General features: G+C 45.8%; 1 protein-coding gene across 1 annotated transcript in view; it reads left to right on the top strand.

The window, feature by feature from the left end:
- SDAD1 (SDA1 domain containing 1) overlaps nucleotides 1-21,954 on the top strand; it is a 551,728-nt gene that overhangs the window by 126,322 nt on the left and 403,452 nt on the right. The window contains exons 5-6 of the mRNA XM_069626295.1: nucleotides 15,482-15,553; nucleotides 15,647-15,747. Of these exons, the coding sequence (XP_069482396.1) occupies nucleotides 15,482-15,553; nucleotides 15,647-15,747 (173 nt within the window). The remainder of the gene's footprint in view (nucleotides 1-15,481; nucleotides 15,554-15,646; nucleotides 15,748-21,954) is intronic.

The raw sequence follows: 21,954 nt of genomic DNA on the forward strand, positions 1-21,954 counted from the left end.
TGCCCCAGGCTCAGTGCAGTGGGTGCTGAGGCTACCTGTGCGCTATAAGGCGTCATGTGAGCAAACTGTCCCCTTGTCTTTATATTCAGCTCTCCAGTAGCTTGTTTCACTCCACCTCCCTTTATCTGGGCCCCACTGCAGTTTAAGTCCACCTTTGTTGCAGTCTTTAGCTCATGCCAATTTCCAACATTTTTAGGGAGTTGCCTGATCTGGGTGTTATGATAGTCCCTGTTCAGGGAAGCTGCCCGGTCGTAATCTCCCCTTCTCCTCAGTGCAGAGTATGTCTCCCCCAGTCCCTAAATTGTGTGAGCTGTATCCGGGCCCGCCGGTGCCATGTGTGGATCTCCTCACCTCCCGATATACAAGATTGTGATTCTGCTAGCATGACGGTGTCCATCTCGCTCTCTCCTCCCTGGCACGCTGCCCCACGTCACCAGTCGAGGTTGCCCAAGCTGCAGCCAGGTTGCTCATGGATGTTGTGAGTACAAGGCTAACACCAGTCCAGCATCATTGCCCCCACATCTCTATTCTCCACCCTCGGGGCCTCAGCCCACTTTGGCTATCAAACAAGTTCTGGGCCCACCGTTATCTGCACTTCATCCATACTTTCCCTAATGTTGTTGCTTTACCGTATCATTAGATATTGTCGCCGTCACTGGCAACGCGGCTCCGCCCGGATGCGTTGCTTCCAACCCCTGGCTGGTTTACGTAGTCCAGTGGTTTGCTTTCCTGTGCGCCGGGAAGATGTCCACAAGGGTGGTTCCTGCGCTTGCTGCCTTAGGGCCTGGTTGTGAGTGCTCCGAATGCCGCTGTCACACCGCTGTCGGGAGGGGCACCACCGCCTCTGCGTTTTGTGGTTAATCCGGTGGTGAGTGGGCTCTTGTGAGTCATGTGGGCCCCATCCACCAAGGGGTGAGACCCGCTAATAGAGGAAACCACCCCTCCAGCCAGGCAACACAATCGAGGCTCCAGCGTTCTCCGCAGCTGCTTCTCGCACAGATTGAGCTCCTCTACGCACCATTCGCCATGCACTAGTCTCTGAGGAGCGTATGATATTGGCCGCTGCAGGTAGCGGATTCGTCCGTACCCTCACTCCACAGTTTGGGGAGCCGTTCCTCAGCAATACCAGCACCAAAAGGGGCTGCAAGGATGCTCCCCCCCCCCCCCTCGTAGCACCAGCTCAGACCGCTGGCTTCTGCTCCTTTGTGCACAGCCCTCTCCTGCTGGGCCTGGTCCGGTAACTCTCCCGTCTTCCTCCTCCATAGCACTGGGGGGGGGGGGAGGGGCACCAGCCTCCACCCCTTTCGTGGTCACCAGGGTCTGGCCAGTTCTGCACACCCCTTACACTCTATTGGGTTCCCGCCACTCTGCCTGTTACTCAACACGCCGATGACGGTTGGCTCAGGACGGAAAGACTTCAGAATGTGTGCCTCCGATTTGATAGATGAGCCTGAGGTTGTAAAAAACCCAGGCCTCCTCTCTGGAGGGCTGAAACTCTTTTCTGTGATATGCCCGACAAAGGGAACGATCACCTAAAAGAGTGAGGGGTGCACCACCACGATATCAGCTGTAAAGGAAAAAACAAAGGTCAGTGGTTGTTAGGTGCATGGTAATAAGCCTATAATAAAGGTGCGGTATAACCACCTGTTTCCTCTCCCTCCTAGAGATGACTGTGTAGGAATTATCACAGGGCCTTATCCCTACTAGAGTAGAACAATAGAATTGGCTAAATACCAAGTTGAGACTACAGCACTGTATTGTCAGGCCAATGGAGAGGTTAAAGTTGCTTACCGTTCCTTATCCGTTTTTGAGGATAATGATGAGAGTGTGCGATGACAAAGACGACGGGATAAAACAAAAAAAAGATGTTAGTAAGGGAGACTTGACCCAGGCGGCACGAGGGACGCACTGGAGTCAAAAGGGTGCACTGGCTGCAGATCATTCTGTGGTGCACTGTGATCGATGCCAATGTCCAGTGAGAAGACTCAAAGAGCGTAGCCGGAGTCCGTATACGGGTATTCAGTAAGCAAGGAGTAAACAAGGAAGTCAGGTAGCGTTGCAGGAGTCGGTACACTGGAGGGTTAGAACGAGGCCAGACTTATTCAGAGGCAGCCTGTGCAACGTAGCAGGAGTTGGTACACAGGATATCCAGAAAGAAACAAAGCAAAACCAGAGACAGTCCGTGTAGCATAGCAGGAGTCGGTACACAGGAGTCCCAGAACGGAGCAAGGCAATGGTTCCATTCTTTGTAATCTTTGACTTGGGAAACCTCTATCCTAATGTGTGTGGCTCATTATGGCGGAATAATATATGCGCTACAGGAAATAAGTTAAACAGGGTAAAATCATTTTCATATTTAAGGATCATGCTAACTAACCTAGATTGGGGACACATGCTAATATCGTGGTTATTAAATTGGCACAGACTAATTGTGCTAAAGTAAAATGTGGGCAGGACCTGAGTGGCCTCCCAATGGATCCAATCCTCTCTAATGCACAAAATCAAAGGGATTAGTAGTTATGATGCAGAGGTTTGGTGGCATGTAAACACAAGGGTAATAAAAAAAATTATATAAGTTCCTGCGTCGTGTGACCAGGGTTTCCAGGAGTGCACCCAAATCTTTAGTGTAGTCCGGTTTATGCTGCATTCAGACTTTTCATACCTATACAGTTGTGGGGAAGACTTTGGAAAAATAGAAATTCACACCTTACCCACAGACTTAATGAGATTTGGTGGCCCACTGGCCTCATATTTTGTTTTTAGTAGTCTCTGTCTACAGTATGGTAAATAGTAGTTGCTTCTTTGGGTCTCCTACAGATATTGCAAGCTCTTCTTTCTGTAGGGCCAATCTACATAGAACTATTGAGCTCAAATTATTTAGAGTAGAAAAAAACAAAAAAAGATAAAAAAAGAATAAGAGTTGAGTTTTTATTTGGCAATAGCTAAAACTGAACTTGAGCTATTATTCTGACAGTGACATTAATTGCTATTCAAATCTACGAAAGAGAATCGTTTTGTTTAATCTTATGGCCAATCGGCTTCTATTACCTTCCCTAACAAAAACGTAGGAATTGTGATAGTAGCTGTTGGGTAAAGATTTGGGGTTGTACCCTTTGGGTGCGCTACAACAACCTCAGTCTCCTGGCAATAGGGACCCAACCTTTGGTATAAGTCTGAACTACACAGGTTGATAGTGTGGCCTAGCGGCCAGGCTCATCTCAAGAGGGGTCAATGTGAGCAGTAGTGGAGTTACACAGCGATTCACAGTGACAAGTATTCAAACGAACACTAATACTCAAGGTTTCTTGATAAAACAATTATTTAAATGACTGGTAAATATTTTAATAAGCCTTCTTCAGAAGGAACAATATAAAAGCAACAATCAAATTCACTTCAGAAATACACTCTTAGGTTTCTCAGAATTAGTAAAGACCCATTGGGGATGGCACACGGACAGTTCCTACACCCTCGGGCGACTTAAATACTTAGGACACTGTGGACATTAATATATTACTGTACATTCAGAGTAGGCTTTGAAAGTGTCAAAGGAAAAGGGTTATTAGAACAAACAAGATATCACAAATATTCTTTAAGCAGGCAAATACTTTTGGACCCCCAATACAAAGTAAGTTAACCCCTTCCTGGAACGATAGGTGCACCACAATAATGGAGGAGATAAGTCATTCAGGGAACCAGGCTGAGCCAATGTCAATGGGCTAAAGTCTATGTGGACTGGAGCACTTCTTGAAGGTCAGTAAAATTATTTGCACAATGTTTTTAGAAGTCTTTGTTGAACAAGAAAAATCAAATGTAGGGCCTCAAGCCGAGAGACTTGTCAAGTAGAAGAGCAAGCAAATCTACAGTGAGAGGTAAGTTCTCTCGGACTTAACAGTACCTTTTAGGTTTGAAGAAAAGATGCAGCTGATGACCGGTGTTCCTGTGCAGCTCTGCAGATCCTGTTGTTCCTGGAACTCAGTCATGGGGACAAGAGGGAGGACTTCTGGGGACTCGTGCACCACAACGGGATGGTCACCGACCACAACCGGCAAACTTTCAAACAAGTGGCACTTCGGTGTTTCAGCTTCTCGCGGCAAACGGCAACACAGCGGTTCCTGGCTGTCTAGATGGACTTTCCTTTCTTCTTGGGTCCCGCACTCTGAGGAGCTCAGGCTCGGTCAGTCCCGCTTCCTGGGAGTCCGGAGGATCTTCCTGGAGCTCTTGGCTAACTTAAAAGCAACGCACACAAACTGGTGTTCCTCTCCCTGGTTATTCGGTTCCTGAAGCGACTGCAAAGGAAATTCAACCAGCTCCAAGAAGTATGTCCAGGTGGCTTACTTTGGAGTTGATTGGTCCCACCAACTCAAGGGGAGAGAAGTAGTCTTTGCAGGGCTTCTCTGTCGATACGAATTTGGAGCTTCAGCACCGCAGCAGGGCTTCACCGGGCAAACCAATGGTCCAGGAGTTGCAGCAGGAGTCCTCTCGGATTCCTTCATCCAGTGGTCGACTCTGCCTTCCAAGCCAAAAGCCTCGACTTTTATGCAGCTTGCTCCCATTCATTCCAGCCTAGCGGTCAGTCACCTAGCGGGGCGGCTGTCCTTGCCGGACAGCCAGCTGACTAATCACCTAGGAGTGCATTCTTGTCTCACTTCCTGCCCCCACCAGACACTCTGGAGACAGAGCAGGTTTCACTCGTGAAGCCCGCCAAACACAAAACAAATAAAGGGACCAAACATGGTTTGGCACGCAGAGTAAATCTCAAGAAGGACAAAAACAATAAGAAATGGCGAAAAAAGAAGACTGGGGCCATTTTAACAAAAATGGCACCCATGGGTGCTTTACTGTGGCTGCGAATGCAGTCCGCGGTAAAAACACAACACGGTAGTAAAAAGTACCACTGCCACCAGCCATTAATTGTGTAAAGGGTAACATAAAAAATGTTACATTAGAAGCTAGACAAAGGGGCTACAACCCCTCCATCACACTATTGTAAGATAGTGTGTGCTGGGTCTAGAAAGTTACAATGTACACTAGTCAATTTCACTTTATTGCTCTTGGAAACAGTAGTTAATCCAAGAGTAAGGTATTTAAACCTTGGGAAATCTGAAAGCCTTCCCTGTGTCACTGCACTGAAGGTGCTGTGTGATACAATGCAAAAAGATGCCTATGGAGTTTGTCAGACTCCAAAAACAGAGTTCAAATCACAGAAAAATACATGAGTGGGGAAAAAGGTCTCGCTCTCTCCAGGTTAAAAAATGTATAAGTCCTGGAGTCCAGCAAAAGTGCTCGGGGTTTCTAAGGTAGAGAGGAATTCCTCTAAATTCTCCCAAACAGTAGCCTCCAGTAAGTTGTCCACCTTTGTGTGAGATATTAGCTCTGTAGCGGATCGAAATTCTTCTTTTTTTTTATTATTTTGCCCATTTGAATTTTTGTTTTTGTACACAGAAAAATGTAATCCCTGTTCTTAAGGCTAGTAATTTTAGATACCTTAGAGAAGCAGACAAATATTTGTTCTCATTCCAGATCCATCAGATGCTCTCACATTGCATATGAAATAACGTTTTCTTCATAAAAGTACAAACAGTATGTTCTGATGTAATAGGCACCATTTTCTTTCCAAAGTTTGCCTGTGATTTGACCTTTTGTAAGTTAGAAAATATATAGACTTATTTCTTTTACTTCGATGGGAAATAAAAAATAGGGCTTCCAACCACCAGTCAAAAGGCATTATTGCAGTAAAGAAATACTGGTTAACAGTGGTGCACCTGTAAAAAGGGTAAGCATGTTCCACTGCCACCAGCCTATGGCAGGATGCACTTAAAAAGTTAACAAAATGTAACTTGGAGAAAAGAAATGAGGACAGCACTCCAGTTAAGGTTGCTTGTGCTGCCATACAAAGGTGAATGCTAGTGGAAAAGTAACAGGGTTACAGGTGCAGGCAGAACTTCTGAGGCTAATCAGTGCACCCCAAACGGTGTTCTACGGTAGCGGAGGCCAGGGTTGCCAGCACCTCTGATTACGCTCCTACTACGTGTGATCAACACGCTCAAATGGTGTCATTGTAGGGGGATACTCATTGCTCCGTCGTTGCAACGGCAGATCTGGTACCTGGAACCTGGACCTGCTCTGTCTGTCAGTGGCTTTGTCCACTAGGATGTCTCCACTTCCCAATCTTTTATCTCCAGAGAAAACAGAACCATACTGCTTCACGCCCCAGCGTTGCTGAACTGCACAGCCTGGTTCCTGCAGCACTAAAGTTTGGGCCTTATTCCCCTACCGCTGCAATGCAAGAAGATCCTGGCCAAGGCTAGAGTTTCCTCTACGTTGTCTTGCTACAACCACAAATGGAAATACTTCAGTGTGGTGCAGGTCTCGGAAGATTTTGCGGCTGCGAATCATAGGTCAGCAGCTCCTTCCGGATCCGCTTTCTTTGGCCAAGGCTGGCCTAGCTCACGGCTCTATTAATGTACACCTGGCTGCTAGATCTCGGTGCACCATGGCACTTGGTAAGCCCTCCCTGTGGTTGCACAGGTTTGTTAAGGAGTTCCTCAAGGGCCTCTTGAGGTCTTTTCCGCCAGTGAAAGCCCCTGCTCCACTTTGGGAGCTCAACATGGTTTTGACTAAGCTCATGGGGGCCCTGTTTGAACCAATACATCAGGCCCTTTGAGGTTTCTCTTGTGGAAGACTGCTTTTTGTTAGTGCCATAACCTCAGCCAGATGGGTCAGGGAGATCCAGACCCTCTTGCAAGCTATCGTTGCGCCGGTAGGAAAGGGCAGGAGACTTCTCTCCCCTCCAGCAGTACCCGTGTGCACAGAGGAGCCTGCCGTTGCCCCCACACCTGCATCGAGAAAGGTGGGTTCATTTTTATCTGGCTTTTGCCCCCACAATTCTGGAATAGTGCTCAGCAGCACTACAAAATCGGATCCAGGCAAAAACGGAGCCCAGAAGCCTGCCCACTGATCCTTCCTTTCCGGAGCCGCCATTACGACCAGCATGGTCAATAATCGCGCGTCCAGACATTTGAGCTGCATCTAGTCTCCTGCAGCAGCCTCGGCCTAGGATTGGCTACTTCTCCCAACACCTGCCCCTCGACCTCACTGACGGGCGTAAACCGAAGGGCGAGCCAAAGGGCCTGTCTGCGGATGGCCGCCGCACTGCAACAACAGTAAGTACACTATTTCGTAAGTGCCCCTGTAAATCCCCCCCGACCCCCTCACAACGACCCGTTGCCTGAGGCACCCACTCTGACTGCATCTGGGTCTTGCATCGTCGTCACAACAGCGCCAGGAAACCATCCCCATACTACGCACGAAAGTCCAGGAGCCCAACTATCTCACGGTTTCTTAACAACTACGATAGTGCTTTACTGTGTGCACCTCGGCATAACAAACCCTAGAAAGGATAATAACTTGATGCCCCAAACCCCCTTATCAGCGGAATACTGTCTGAGCTACCGAACTGAGCTCGATCACTTACCCCGCCAACCGAAGCTTCCAGTATCCCTCTCCCCTGCCTACTATACTGCATACTGGACGTATATTGTATGTGCATATCACAGCACCTACTTTTCCCTCTTTGAAATCGTATTGTCTTGAAAATGCAGCCCACTATGTATTATTGTGTCTACGCAGTATCAGGATTCCTCTCAGCATGTTTATCTATGCCTATGCCATCTTTATCTATGCCAATGTGTGATTATCAAATTGTTTAGTTTGATGCATGTAATCCATCAGGCCCTACTGGGTCCTTGGTGGCATATTACTTTTAACACTCGTTGCTACTCTGTCTATGTCTGTGTTACCCTGCATTACACTGTTTTAGCAAGATATTACATTCTAGCCCTCCTGCAACTGTCTTAACAGGATACTACACTTTAGGACTTTTGCTGCAAAAGTGCCTTGCAAGTTTACTGCATTTTAGACACCCTACAACAGTGCAACTGTGCCCTACTAGGATATGGCATTTTAGCCCTTGTGTAAACGTGTTTTGCTGCAAAAGTGCCTTGTGAGTTTGGACATCCCTTACTATATACCATAAGACCGATCAGCTAGCCCATCATCTACACTGTATTTTCAAATGCATGTACCTCGAGCACTGTAACTTGTCTCTGTACCATTTGCTATACCTAAGAAATATCCTTCATTTCACTCTGCCTACCTCCAGGACGTATCCACTAGCAAGCTGCCACATCATGATTAGCTTACTCTGCTCTATCCTCCTGTTACTCACCACTACCCGGTCAATCACTAGCATACTCCACCCTAATCAGATGGCGCCTCAGAGGCACCCGAGCTCCGCTACAGCCTTCAGCTCTAGGATCAAGGCTTCCCCCTTCCTACCTGCACTGAGCACCCTCAGCCTGGGGACAATACCTAGGCCTACTTAATTACTCCCCAATTTACACCCAGTCCTACCGAGGAACAGCAAAGGCATACCCGACATCCCAATTGCTGCCATAAATATACCTAACCTTGCACCAGGTTTACCCACTACCTACCCTAACACCATGGTCAAACACTAGACTGAGAACCAGGTTTCTCACTCATTACAGCCGACCGGTCAAACCTAACCCCAAGAATACTAATAAACACCCCAAAGGACTTGCATACCAGAAACAAACTGATGATAAAAGACCTCGCATTAATCTGAATGAGCCCGCAACAAACAAAAACCCCAGCCTCATTCAGAAGCAGCCCATAAAAGGAGCCTTAATAACCGCCAGGACCTTTGTAGCCCACGCCACTGAGATTGCAGACACCAGTCTGTCCAATAATCTTGACTTCCCCGCAGTAACTGAATCCTGGTTGCATGCGGCAGCAGGTCCATCACTCACCTTAGCAGTCCCTGACAACTACTCCATCCTCAGAGCCGATAGACCGAACGGTAGAGGAGGAGGTACCGCCATCATCTTCAGAACTACGCTAGACATAAGAATAGCCACCTCTACCCCCTTCGCTTCATGCGAAATCTTCAGTTAAATTCCAAACATCACCCAAAAGTACCATTACAATCCACATAATATAAAGACCACCAGGCCCCACAGGATCATTTGAGGAAGATATTATTACTTTTGTTGCCGACAACACCAAATATTCCGCACAAAATTTAATCCTAGGAGATTTTCACCTCGGTTACAACGACCCAAATGACTTACCAGCATAAGCTCTAGCCAATGCCCTGTCTGAACATGACCCACCCACGAGAAAGATAGGATACTCGACTGGGTTGCGGATCTAAATTGTAATATCACAATGAATGAGTCTTCACCTCAAACATGGACCGACTACCACCTTCTCTCCTTTGAGCTTAACGTCAACAACCTATAGAAGAAGAAAAGCCCAATTGCACCACCTGTCTCACGAGAAACGGACACATCACTGCAGAGGCCATTCTACCTCTTGTAATCCCTACATTAAATGCTCTACCCTTTACTAATGACACTAACTTACTGGTAGACATCTATAACGCATCCATGGCCAAAGCCACAGACACAGTCGCTCCTCTAAAAATGCGCAGTGGGAAGCCAAGAGCACATTTGAACTCCTGGTTCACCCCCAAACTAAAACTACTCCGCACTGAAAGATGAAACTAGAAACACTCTGGAAAAACACCCCCTGTTTTACGAGAATAAAACCAATCTAGCGAATGTTCCTGCCAAATAATTGTTCAGCATTCTGAGAGAATTGGAAAATCCCAACCCACCTGAGGACACCTGTCTAAAAGATAAACCCTGGTGCAGTAGCATCCAAAACGCGCTCTCCAACAAAATTGTAGGCCTGCAGACTAAAATTGCCAACAAACGGCATCAACTAACCGTCAGAGGCCCAACTACTTAGTTACCCACCGCCTCCACTCATCAACTTTCAGGCTTTAAATTCACCAATGTATCTGTAGCAGAGGTACAAAAAATTATAGCTTCACTGAAACCATCAAACTGCCAGGGGGACAGCTGTCCAGCGCAGATCATAAAAGATGTGGCCAGAGACCTGGCTCTGTTCATTACCAAATTAATCAACTCCTCATTCTCTAGTAACTCCGTACCTTGCATCCTGAAGGAATCATGGGTACTCCCCTTACTCAAAAAGCAAACGCTATACCCATCAATACCCACAAATTACCGACCAATCGCAACGGTCCCCTTCTTGTTACAAATCCTAGACCGGGTTGCGTATTTGCAAATACAAGACTATCTAGAGACAAACCTATTAGGAACACGACAATCTGGCTTCAGACATCAACATGGAACTGAAACGGCCCTTGTTGACATCAAAAGCCAGATGACGAACTATAAGACAAAGGAAAAGTGGCCCTCATACTATTTCTAGACTTGGCGGCGTTCGACCTGGTAGACCACAAGTTACTCTGTGATCATCTCGCCACGGCAGCTCATTTCTCAAGTACCGCCATCACCTGGATTCAGTCGTTCCTCAACAGGACCATGCGTGTCTTCTCACCCTTAGCAGCAACAGACCCTATACCCATTACCTGCTGCGTGCCCCAAGGTTCTTGTGTCTCACCTACTTTGTATAATATTTTTACAAAACCATTGTTTGATAAACTGGACCATCTGGGTGTCACCTACACCAATTATGCAGATGACACCCAGATACTCCTACCCCTATCAGGTAACTATGACACAGATGTATCCTGGATAAACAAAATCTACACCATCATTCAGGCATGGATGGCCATCCACGGCCTCTCCCTGAATGATAAGACTGAAATCCTACTGGTTGGCTCACCTACCAACTTAAACAAACTCAGCCCTAACTACACTAGTATTAGCATAGATGGGAACAACATTCTCATCGGCAAAGATGTAAAAACTTTAGGTTTTTACTTCAACGCCAACTCCAATCTAACCAAACAAGTGAACATGACTGCCTCTGCCTACGCAGTCAAGCTGATCCGGGCATGTAGACCTCTATTGTCGTCTAACAGCTGTCTTATATTAGCCAGAGCACTCATTCAGTTCAAACTGGACTACTGTAATGGTCTCTACCTAGGCGCTAGCAAGGCTATACTCAACAAACTACAGATATTACAGAAACACAAACTCAGAGCTGCCCTAAACATACCCAGAAGAGAGCACATCTCAGCAACCAGAAAACGCTGCAAATGGCTCTCCATTGAAGAACAGATCAACTTGAAGACCCTCTGTGTCACTTACAAAGCACTTAACCACCTAGCCCCACCCTATCTCACTGACAAATTCATACTGAGACCCTCTATTCGCACCACTAGATCCACCAATACTTCCTGCCTCGTAGTACCCAGATACAACCTCAAACGAGTAGGTGGTTCCAGCTTCCCAGTCATGGCCTCCCAACTATGGAACACACTCCCACTGGATAGATTTGCTATCTAAGTATTTGCTAAATTCAGAAGTAGTGTTACCACTTGGCTACTCAATAAGCATTAACCTTACTCTGTCTCTTACTTTTGCATCCTTGACTGCTCTGCAAAGGTACCCCCGTCCATGTATGCGAAGGTCCCCCCTGATCCCCCATCCATGGCTACTTTGTGTTCTAGGCTGAACTCGCGCTTGTAATAGGTATTATCTGAATTACAGCATTATTTCTATGTAAGATATATACTTCGTGTCTGATTGTATTCATGCCTGTACTATGTATTACCTGAATTCTTGCCTTTACCATGTATCATATGTACTATGTATCCAACTGTAACATGAAACCGTCTTCTTCTCACTAGCCCCCAGATATCCCTGGGTCAGGTGCGCTATATAAGTAAAATAAACAAACTTGTCCTTCCACGCTATGAGGGTGGTGCTGCGGACCCACCCCTCCTTTATGCTGAACGTTCCTTCAGAGTTCCACCTCAACAAGCATTTGGTTCTGCCAGTCTTCTTCCTGAATCCTTCTACACTGACAGAAAGGACTTTAAATTTGCTAAAAATTGCTTATGCCTTAAAGTGTTATGTAGCCTGCACAAAGAACTTTTGGAAGACAACTCTTTGTGAATTTTGGACCTGTGAATCATGTGAAGGCCTGGTCTACGGCTTCCATATCCAGGTGGCTCTCTCCTGAATCATGTACTGTCATCAGCTGGCCAACCGGCTTCTTCCAGGCTGGCCGAGAGCCCATTCCACTAGAGCCATTGCAGAGGCTACGTGGAGGTGATGAGATCCAGGGAGGAGTCCCACGTCGGCCAAGCGGTGCGACACAACCTGTTTGTTTGAGGTGAGTCTTTTCCAGGAGTAATTGTATTGCTTCGTTGAAACTTGCCACCTCCCATGGTTGTGTATAGGTACTACTATGTAATTGTATTTCTGAGCATGTGAATCCTTGCCAGACCCGTTTTGTATAAGGAACAAGTTACTTACCTGTAACTAAGTTCTCAAGCATTGGTCTGGCATGGATTCACAGGCTAACAAATATTCCCATTCAGGCTAGTTATCTTTGTTCCTTTTGTTCGTTTACTTCTGTTTGCAGCGTCTGAAATTCAGGCCCGGTCTGATGCTGAACCATACACCATTTTCTATGGGGACAAGGTGGTGTTGCATACCTGCCCTTCCTACTTGCCCCAGATTGTCAGATTGTCATACCTACCAGGGAGCTCCTTTATCTTTATTCTTTCCTAGCCCGCCTTGGGAGCAGAAATGCCTTTGCACAACTTTGAGGTCTGTAGGCCCCCATCTGGACAGACAAGTTCAGTCCTTTACTGCAGCCACTCTCCAAGTCAGCTGGCTTCTAAGGCCATTACAGTCAAGTAGATAGTTTCCTGCATCAGTGAAAGTTACAGGTGCCAAACGTTGAGCCCTCCAAAGGGCCTCCACACGCATCCGGTAAGGTTCTGGCCTTCCAGAAGCATATTTCCTTGGAAGGTCCTTGCTAGGACAGCCTAGAGTTTCTTGCCATTTGCGTGCACTACTGCTTAAACTCCGGTTCACAGGCTGAATCCAGGTTTAGTCGGGCAGTACTGCAGAACCGATTTGGTTAGTCAGTTTATATCCACTTTCCTCCTCTGTACTCTGGGCATTGCTGCTTTATAATCTCTCACAAGTATGGTTGAATGGTGATTGAAGTCCGAGTTGTAACTTACCACCTTAGTGACTACTGTAAACCTAGTCCATAGTCTCACTTCCTCCATTCGGCCTCCCACTTCCCCAGCTAAATTATACATTGGTTGGGTGTTGCCTAAGCAATGGAAAATGACTCCTTGGATGAGACTGGGGTGGCCCCTGGAGGTACATGGTCATGTGCAGATTCTCTTTCCAATAAGACTGAGGGATCTTTGTTCATGCTGTATAATGTCTTTTGTCCCATCCCGACCCGTTAGAATTCCTGAAAGTATGGCAGAAAGGAGAATACAGACTCGGAGTACAGTAGTCCCTATAGTCAGTAACCTTTACTGATGTCATGTCATGTCAAAAGAAGGGTATTCCAGTGAAGGGGGGGGGCAAGCACAGAGAAGAGGATGATGACACGGGGGGGCACAAGGACTGCAAGGTTGAGATGAGGAAGATTGCAGAGTATGTGAAGGAGTGTAGAGAGCGGTGCAATCGGCAATGTGGGTACTAATACCACAGAGAGGTTTCAGGACAAGCAAAGAGTTCGATTTTTTACAAAGGGAAAATTTTGCTTGGAAAGGCATCCAGCATGGTTACTGTGCTGCCACCTGCACTTCGGTGTAGTGGGAGCTTCATCCAGTGGGAATTACCACTTCAAGGATGTCTGGAGGTGGGGCACAGGCAGGCTTTCATCAGGATGTATGAATTGACTGCATAATGAGCATTAAATGCTTTACTGCTGTGTATGTTCATGATCTTAACAAATGCCTTAATGACTTTGTCTAGTATTGCTCCAGGGATACCTCCTCCCTAAAGCAGTTAACCAGCATATATTTCACACAAGTATTTGTTTGCACAGTATTGTATGAGGGGTGGTGAGTGTGATGTGGATGGGGTTGTGAAGGCTGCACCAGTGTCATTGTTCAGCGTGTGGGCAGTGCTTGCTTGCTGAGGGGAAAGAGAGGCTGTGGCTGCTCAAGGGACTGTGGCGATGCACAGTGGGATACTTGCCTGGGTGTATTGGAGCAAGGGTTCAAATATTGGCCCTTGAGCGGCCCTAATTCCTTGTCTTTGTCAGCCCTTGGCTACAGATGCTGGCATGTGGCAACCCAGGGTTGAGGGGGAATACTCCATTAAGTTTGGAACAGTGAGAAGACTGAAAACCAATGGGGGGTGTGGGGGTAGATGTTGCAGGAAGTGAGGTAAGAGTATCAAACTTTATCACATAAACAACTGACCAAGGTCTTAAGCGTTCCCTTAAGTGTCACAGGACCTGGTCAGCAGGTCACTTGAATCCTAATTTCTTAGACTGCGTTGATTTGGTAACTGTGTTTGGGTCTGCAGTAAGAACTTAGTTGGGTGGAGCCTGTCTTTGCAGTGAATTGGCACAGGGGCAGCCGGGGTCTTTGGAGTTTGAATCCATGTACAAGGCCAGTGCCTCCTTCCACTGTACTTATTCGATTGCAATTATATAACTTGGTTTAAGGAAATGGTTCAATGTGTTTACTTGATTGATGTTATCCTGCTTTGCTTCACTGTTTGGGTTTGGATCCATCAATTGTTGGCAAAGTTTTAGTAGCACAACACACTTCATTTTACACCATATGCTGTATTTGTTGTTTTGCAGGCTTCTTGTCTGATCCCTTTAACATTTCTACAAAATTGGATTGTAGGACTTAGCAATTTCTAAAGTTGTATTTATGAGTAAACCTCTTTGCTAAAACTGGTAACTCTTACAGTATAGTAATGGTCATGTCATTCATTAAGGGCAAACTTTTGAAACCTAAGTGAATGTGACCTTTAAAAGTGTGCATCTTGGCAGTTCTGAAAAGTAGTTACTAAGCAAAAAATGTGTTTAAAAAAAATAAATAAGTGGAAGTAGCATTTAGAGCTTCCATTAACAGAGGAACATGCAGTCAATAACTAATTTTACCTTTTTAAATTAGTTGTTCAAGTACTTGCTTACCATTGCCCTCAACTCAATACTTTTAATTTTATTTAAAGAGCACGAAATCCAGCAATTATAAGAATTGACCTGACCTTTGTTTGATATACAGTACAAATGTTAGCTCCCAGTCTAAACTTAATAACTGTTTATAATGTAGTCGCACCAATAACTTAAACATCCAAACCCTGAGAGTCTTGGGGTTTCTTGGGGGGGTTGTGGGGGCACATTACAGTTGCATCTCTCATGAGGGTTCAAGTTAGGACTCAATGGGGGAAAGCGTCTTTCGGGGATAAAGCACTGGGATTTCTCTTTAGGGGTACAGTTTGTTACAACAGATTTCAAAAGGCATGGATATATTTAAATTTAAAAGGATGTAATGCTGAAAACTCGGTCTATGATTAATATTGTAAATATCCTTAATTTCATCAAAATGTTAGTTATTTTAAATATGTACATAACTTTTTGCATTGGTATTAGTAAGCATTTTTTTAATTTTCTTTTTTAGACTCTGTATACTCATATTGTGAGTGATATCAAGAACATTAATGCCAAACACAAGAACAATAAAGTGAACACAGTAAGTGCTTTGCTTTGGGATTTCCCTCGGGCATTCAAACAGCCTGTTAGAAATTTGACTTTGTGTAAAAACCATCTTGCTTTCTCTGGTCAGGCTCTACAGAACTTCATGTACACTATGCTCCGTGACAGCAACGCCACTGCAGCCAAGATATCTTTGGATGTGATGGTCGAGCTGTACAAGCGTAACATATGGTAAGTCCATGTTCTTGACAAAGTTGCCTCTACATCATAGATAAAGCTTTAAAGCGGGCAGCTGTGTATGTTAACGGATGATATAAAAAAAAGCCTACCCACCCTCACCTTGTGTGCTCTGGAACCATCTGTTGAACATTCTAGCACATCAAAAGCTTTTTTGGAAGGGCATATTTTAGTTTTCAGCACTGGTATTGCCGTTGGACCATTCAGTTATTATGAATTATGTTTAATGGGGGTCTATAGCACAGACCCGGTCTAAAGGAGCATCATCATCCTTTATCAGCTGCTGCTATGTAGTGTGTCGCCTAGAGCTCCTGTGATCAGATGTACAGTTGGCCATTAACAGAGCAAATACTGCTGAGAGGGATGACAATGATTGCAAAGGCTAGGTGAGGTGTAGTTGAGAGGTAACAGAATGGTTTTCAGTTGGTCTATAAATCTTTGTAACTAGGGGGAAGAGCATAAGGAGGCTTATTTCTTAATTCTTTTTTCTGGAACATTGGGGATCAACTGCTGTGGACTGAGGCCTGCAACTCTGCCAGCTGCACTGGATTTTAAGGAGCCTTGCATTTAAACGGTGTGTTTTTCCAATGAGGTGACATTTTCTTTTTAAGTGGTAGGGTTTTTGGTATGGAGGCACACTTTGGTGTCGGAAGGGAATAAAGAGCTGCTTGTCTGTAACACGTCATTACCATTTAACTAATTTGTGGGGGAAGAGGGTGCATTGTGTTCTTGACCCCCAGAGAGAGGAGGGGTGAGAGCTTCTCCTCAGCTCTACCATTGATGGAGAACTTTGAAGATGATGCATATGGTTTGAAAGTGAACGTGCCTGAAGTTGGATCCTGAAGATCTGTGAGTGATGGGGTTGAATTTGCATTGCCGTGAGAACAGTAGTCCTAATACCTATGAGATGGTTGTGAGGGTGAATTGAGTCAGCAAGTGGAGAGCATTGCCACCATGAATTTGTGACAAGAGCTTGAGCGAAAGATGTTCTGGCGAAAGGGTTTGATTATAAATAGGAGATGGTACTTGGCCATTTGTGATTTCTTCTCGATTATGCTTTGAAGAATAGCTTTGTCTATCTGGGATCCCAGAAAAATTACAGAAGGGGATGGGGTAGTGTAGAAGTCTAGGGACATTGTGTGAACCATTTGTCTCTTAGAGTTTGGCAATTGCCTTTGTAATAATAATGCATTCTATGTTGGTATTAATGCTGTGATTAAATTAATACTGCTCTGCAGAAGTACATGGATGAGTAGTGGCTAAACCTCCTATTCGGCCCCACTCTACCACTAAACCAGCAGTGATCCCAATCATAAAGGTATAATAGATGCTGCTATACCACCTTTTCCTTTTGTGGTAACGTAGGCCAGGCCATACACTCAGGAAGGTTTTGAAGTGAGAACAGTTGCAACCCAATCAGCAATAGTACAAATACTCCAAAATAAAATATGTCCCATCAGGGTTTTATAAGAATCTATATAAAACCCCATTTGAACATCTTTTTAGCAAAGAATTTTGAAGCAATGAAACAGGAGTTTATGCTACTCTGAACTTCTCGGATTGGTGCGATTCCCAATCAAGTGATCCTAGGGCAAGGTGAGTCCTACTTGCTCTGCATTCCCAGTCCAGGGAGTGTGTTTGGAACAATTCAGGGTTTCCTTCACCTCCAATGGGAAGCCTGGTGCAGCTGGTAGAGTGGCAGACCTTGTTCCACAGCATTTCACCCCCTATGCTCCATGGGGTTAGTTGGAGACAGAGCTCTCCTCTGCTTTGGATGCCTTCAGCCTTCACATCTGCCATAGGTCGTAAGAATGGACTGCACTCCCAGCTGAGGTCCAACAGTGTATTTTTCTTCTGTTGTCCAAAGAAATGAAAGAAGGGGTGGGAGGCCCCTTCTTTATAAATGCAAAAGGTCACAGGGCATTGGCTCCAAACAAGCCTGCTGTGGTGGGGACCAGTCCTTATTGAACAAACAACTGACCCATGACTTCTTACATCATACCTAGTGTGCCTTGATCTGCTGGTAATGGATGGGAGAGGAAGCAAGAGGGCCTCAACAGAAAACCAAGATGGTGGAACACCTTATCCGCTCCAACTTCCCTCTGTGGCTACTCTACTCTGCCCTTTCACAAGCCTGCTGGTGTCAAAGACCCTTTGGTGTGGAACATCCCGATATGAAGCTGGCCTGTGTTATGCGAGTGCCCCTTAGAAGCAGGGTTCCCAAGAGATACCCTGGTGTGAGCACCCGTTCCCTGAGTGGAGGTGTTGCCTTTCCTCCCGAGAAAACAAAGAAAGGAAGCGTCGTGGCTATTGTCTCAAATGTAGCAGTGAAGATAGCTAGGTTAGCCATGAGTATGCATTATCTTGACACCACTGATCTGAGCTCGCAGGGTTGACACTTGCTTGATATCGAAATTGGGGTGACTTAAAAATGTGTGATATCTTTTCCAGTCACCACACCATAACCAGGTTTAGCTTATTCTTGGAGATTACCATCCATTGGACTTGTAAGGCATCAATTATTACTTTTCAGTTAATTGGTGCAGAAGTTAAAATGCTAAAAAGATTAATTTTAAAAGCCAGAAATGTTACGCCCTCACCAGGTGGCATCCTGTCACAAATGCATTTCCTCTTTCTGTCCTTTAAAACCTCCTTGGTCTCCCACCCACCTCCTAGTTGCTACTTTATTTTCCCTCTGTGATTTGTTCACCTACAGTGCAACAATGTCTTGTTAACTGTGTAGTTTCTTGTATCCTCAATTAGTGTATTCTCCAAATGCATATGATTGATCTCTATCTTTGCAGCAAGCCATGGTTCAGTTGCTTGTATGTAACCTTTAATGGTTCTCTGCTACAAATTGGGAATCCTAAATAAGTATTATCTGATCTTCAAATATTGTTGATTGCTTGTAGCTGTTTTTTTGTATTTGTTGATCAGTTGGTCATGGATTAAGCTGGGACGGTGCTGGGCTTTTACAGGGTGCATAAACCCCACCCACTGTCCTGGTGCATTCCTGAAACCCCTTGCCCTGCCATGAGTGTAACTACCATAACCATCTTTTGTCAAGTGATGCCTCTTAGTACTGGTTGGTTGTTTCAGGTCCACAAGGACAATGGTTTCTGAGGCGTATGAAAAGTGAACCTTTGGCCACGACACTGCTGGCGGAACTCTACCAAGAATTAACTTCCAACATGATGGCAAAGCAAACCCCTCACTGCGGCAAATGAAAAATGAAACCCCAGACCTGCAGCATGCCAACAGTACCAACTGCAGCCAGACTTGTGCAGGGCAAAGGACCAGGACTAAGAGGGGTTTTTAAAGCCTGGCAGTTGTGTAACTCAGTCCCTGAAGAAAGATTAGCTATAGATTGGCCCCACAGAATCTGTACAATGCTGGTACCTATGGAGGGGCGGAGATATAGAAACCGGAAAAGACCAGTATAAGTGGAGCAGGAATGAGATTTGGCTGTAGCAGCGCAGTCCGACGAAGTGGAGGTGGACCAAGGGAACAGGTGGAGGAAAGATGGCGGAGTGCTGAGCAGTTGGGTGCAAAGTTGGTGCAGAGTGCATGTGTGTGAGGGTGATAAGACGGGTGAAAGGCAGTAGGTGTATGGGAGATGAGCGGATCGGGATTTAGGAAGGGTGAGTGAGAGTGGAATAGAAGGAAAAAGATCAGGGAGAGAGCAAAGGGAACAAGTGAGCGCTAACTCTTAACGGTACAGTCAAAACATTCTTAAGACAACATGGTGCGTCCTAGATCAGACATTTCTTAGAACCTCTCTCTTTAGGCTGAATTTCCTAACCTAGTGAGTCCCCCAAAAGCTTTGCTGGATTTCTGGAGTTGGTTTTTTTCCTCCTGCCAAGAGTGAGACTCTTTTTCTCCCATTCTTGGATATGATTTATGGTATTCCTTTGACTGGTAATGTGTTTTATGGGCTATGGGGTCCTTTACTCCATAGGGTCTCATGTGTTTTTTCTATGTGTTACACCGCACCCTCCGTGCAGTAATACAGGGGTGTCATAGTGACACCCGACCATAGACTCCATACCCTGGGACTGACTACTGTCTTCCAGGACATGTAAAGTCCCCATTGGCTTTACTAGTCCCAAATTGTTAACAGAAACCAGTACAAACCATCATATTGTGGACGTACTGGTTGGGGCAATTCGATTGCCCCGGGATCTGTTAGTGGAGGGGGCACGTCTCCGTCCCCCCTGATCGAGTTTTGGCTGGTGGCAGTGGAAACTACTTTTTATATTCGACCGAGAATATTTCCCAATGGGATTTTCCCATTGTTCGAGGCTACCAACTTTATTTAATTCTCATAGCCTCGAACATACTGCCGATTTATTTAATTAATATTAATTCTCCGGTTGGTATTTTTTGCCAAGACTCGATTCTAAAATGGCGTTTGTTCTCTTCTGTGACTCCAACCTAAGTCGAGCCCTTTGTTCCACTTTTTGGCGGGCTTCTCCACAGAAGCCTCAAAGTGGTGCCACTCTGTCTGGGTACCACAGGGGGTGTGGGAGGGGGATTAGGCACCCTGGACTGAGTTACCTTGGTAACTCAAGTCGCACTCTTGTGTGATTGGCCCAAGTGGTGAGCCGGCCGGCTCACCACTTAGCATGTTTGATTGACAGCTAGGCTGAGTGAATGGGGGAATGCTGCATAAAAGCAGGGCTTTGGGGACTGGAACTTCAGAAGTCGCTACAGGACCTGAGAATCCGACGAGGGAGAAGCTGAGCCGACCTACCACGACGACACCACCGGTGGAGCCCTGCAGAACCGACTCGCCACTTCCCGACGACAGAAAAGATCTCCCGGCTGGAGAGGCTTCTTCCCCTGACTGGTGGGCACAACCAGTTTACCTTCTTTTCTTCGCACCCCAGACCGGTTTGTGGTCGAACTGCCCGTGCCAAGCATCCCGGCGGCCGGATAGCCACTCACAACTGAACCGCGAATCAACGGACCGCTCCTTGTACCTGAGAAACTCCGCGGCTGGTTTCTTCCCTGGCAGTGCAACGGACTCCTGTCTTCCTCCAAGACGAGATCCTCTCTTCCCCCGGACGAAGCACCGACTTGCATCCGCTGCCAGGAACAACTGCCCCCGCTGGAGTGTTCTCACCACTTGAAGGTACCGTGTCCGCCAGGCCTCCCTTTCTAAAGATTGCTACAAGGTAATAATAACTCCTTAACCTTCTGGAGTGGGCTGGCCGCCTTGACCCTCTAACTGGTCCCTTTCTTTGCTCCAGCTCCTTTTTGAACCATTACAAGACTTTTGTGCACTGCAACCGTGTGACCTTGGACACATTTCGTTTCGATCCTCTTAAAGCGGATCCGGCCTACTGACTCTGAATTCACGGTTTTACTTTGCCCTTCCTCTCTTGTTATGTTCTTGTAAAAGTGTTGGGATCTGTTTCAATTTGTTCTCTGCTTTTCTCTCCTTTTTAAAACAAACTATTAGAGTGCCATCTACGTTAAGCGCTCACCGCTGTCTGAAAATAAGTGGGGCTTTACTTAAGACTTGTCTAATATTCTTTTAAGGGAGTGTATATCTTTTAGTGACCGTGTTTTTGAATTGCTTACTATCAGTGCCTGTGTGTTTTTCTAGATGTGGCTTTAAATAAATAATTATCTCTCTTTTACACCAAGCCCTGGTCAGTGTTTACTTGTTCTATTGTGTGCTCTGGACCTATTGTGAATACTCTGTATACTGCCTAACTCTTCTTGAGGGAAGTCTGACTGCTCAGCCACAACTACCAAGTGAATCTGTGTGGTACAGACTGCTACCAAGTGGGTTTACTGCCAAACACCTGTAGTCTTAAATTTTTTGCAGTGGTCCCAGAGGGAACTGCACAGGTTTCCACCTAACACCCCTCCAGAGGGTGCCAGATAGATGAGGCTTTAGCCTTTTGGCCCTCTTCTGTAGCTACCACTTAGATAGTATAGTTAACGATATCCAATTTAGTCTGGTTTAGGGAACAGGGAGCCCTGTGGAAGGCTGTGCTAGACAAGCCTTTGGAGACCTTTTTGTACCATTTTCTAAATAAAAACCCTTGAACCATCTTTCGGAGATTGGACCTTATTTAAGCCATCCGTGTCAAGCACCCAGAACAGATTTAGCCGAGTTCTGATAGAATATACAGTAGATGCAGGACCCACTTCTTGATAAGGTACTTGTTTTGGCTTCTGTTTGGGATT

Source organism: Ambystoma mexicanum, chromosome 6p (assembly GCF_040938575.1).
Source record: "Ambystoma mexicanum isolate Mex_15411 chromosome 6p, UKY_AmexF1_1, whole genome shotgun sequence".
Lineage (NCBI taxonomy): Eukaryota > Metazoa > Chordata > Amphibia > Caudata > Ambystomatidae > Ambystoma > Ambystoma mexicanum.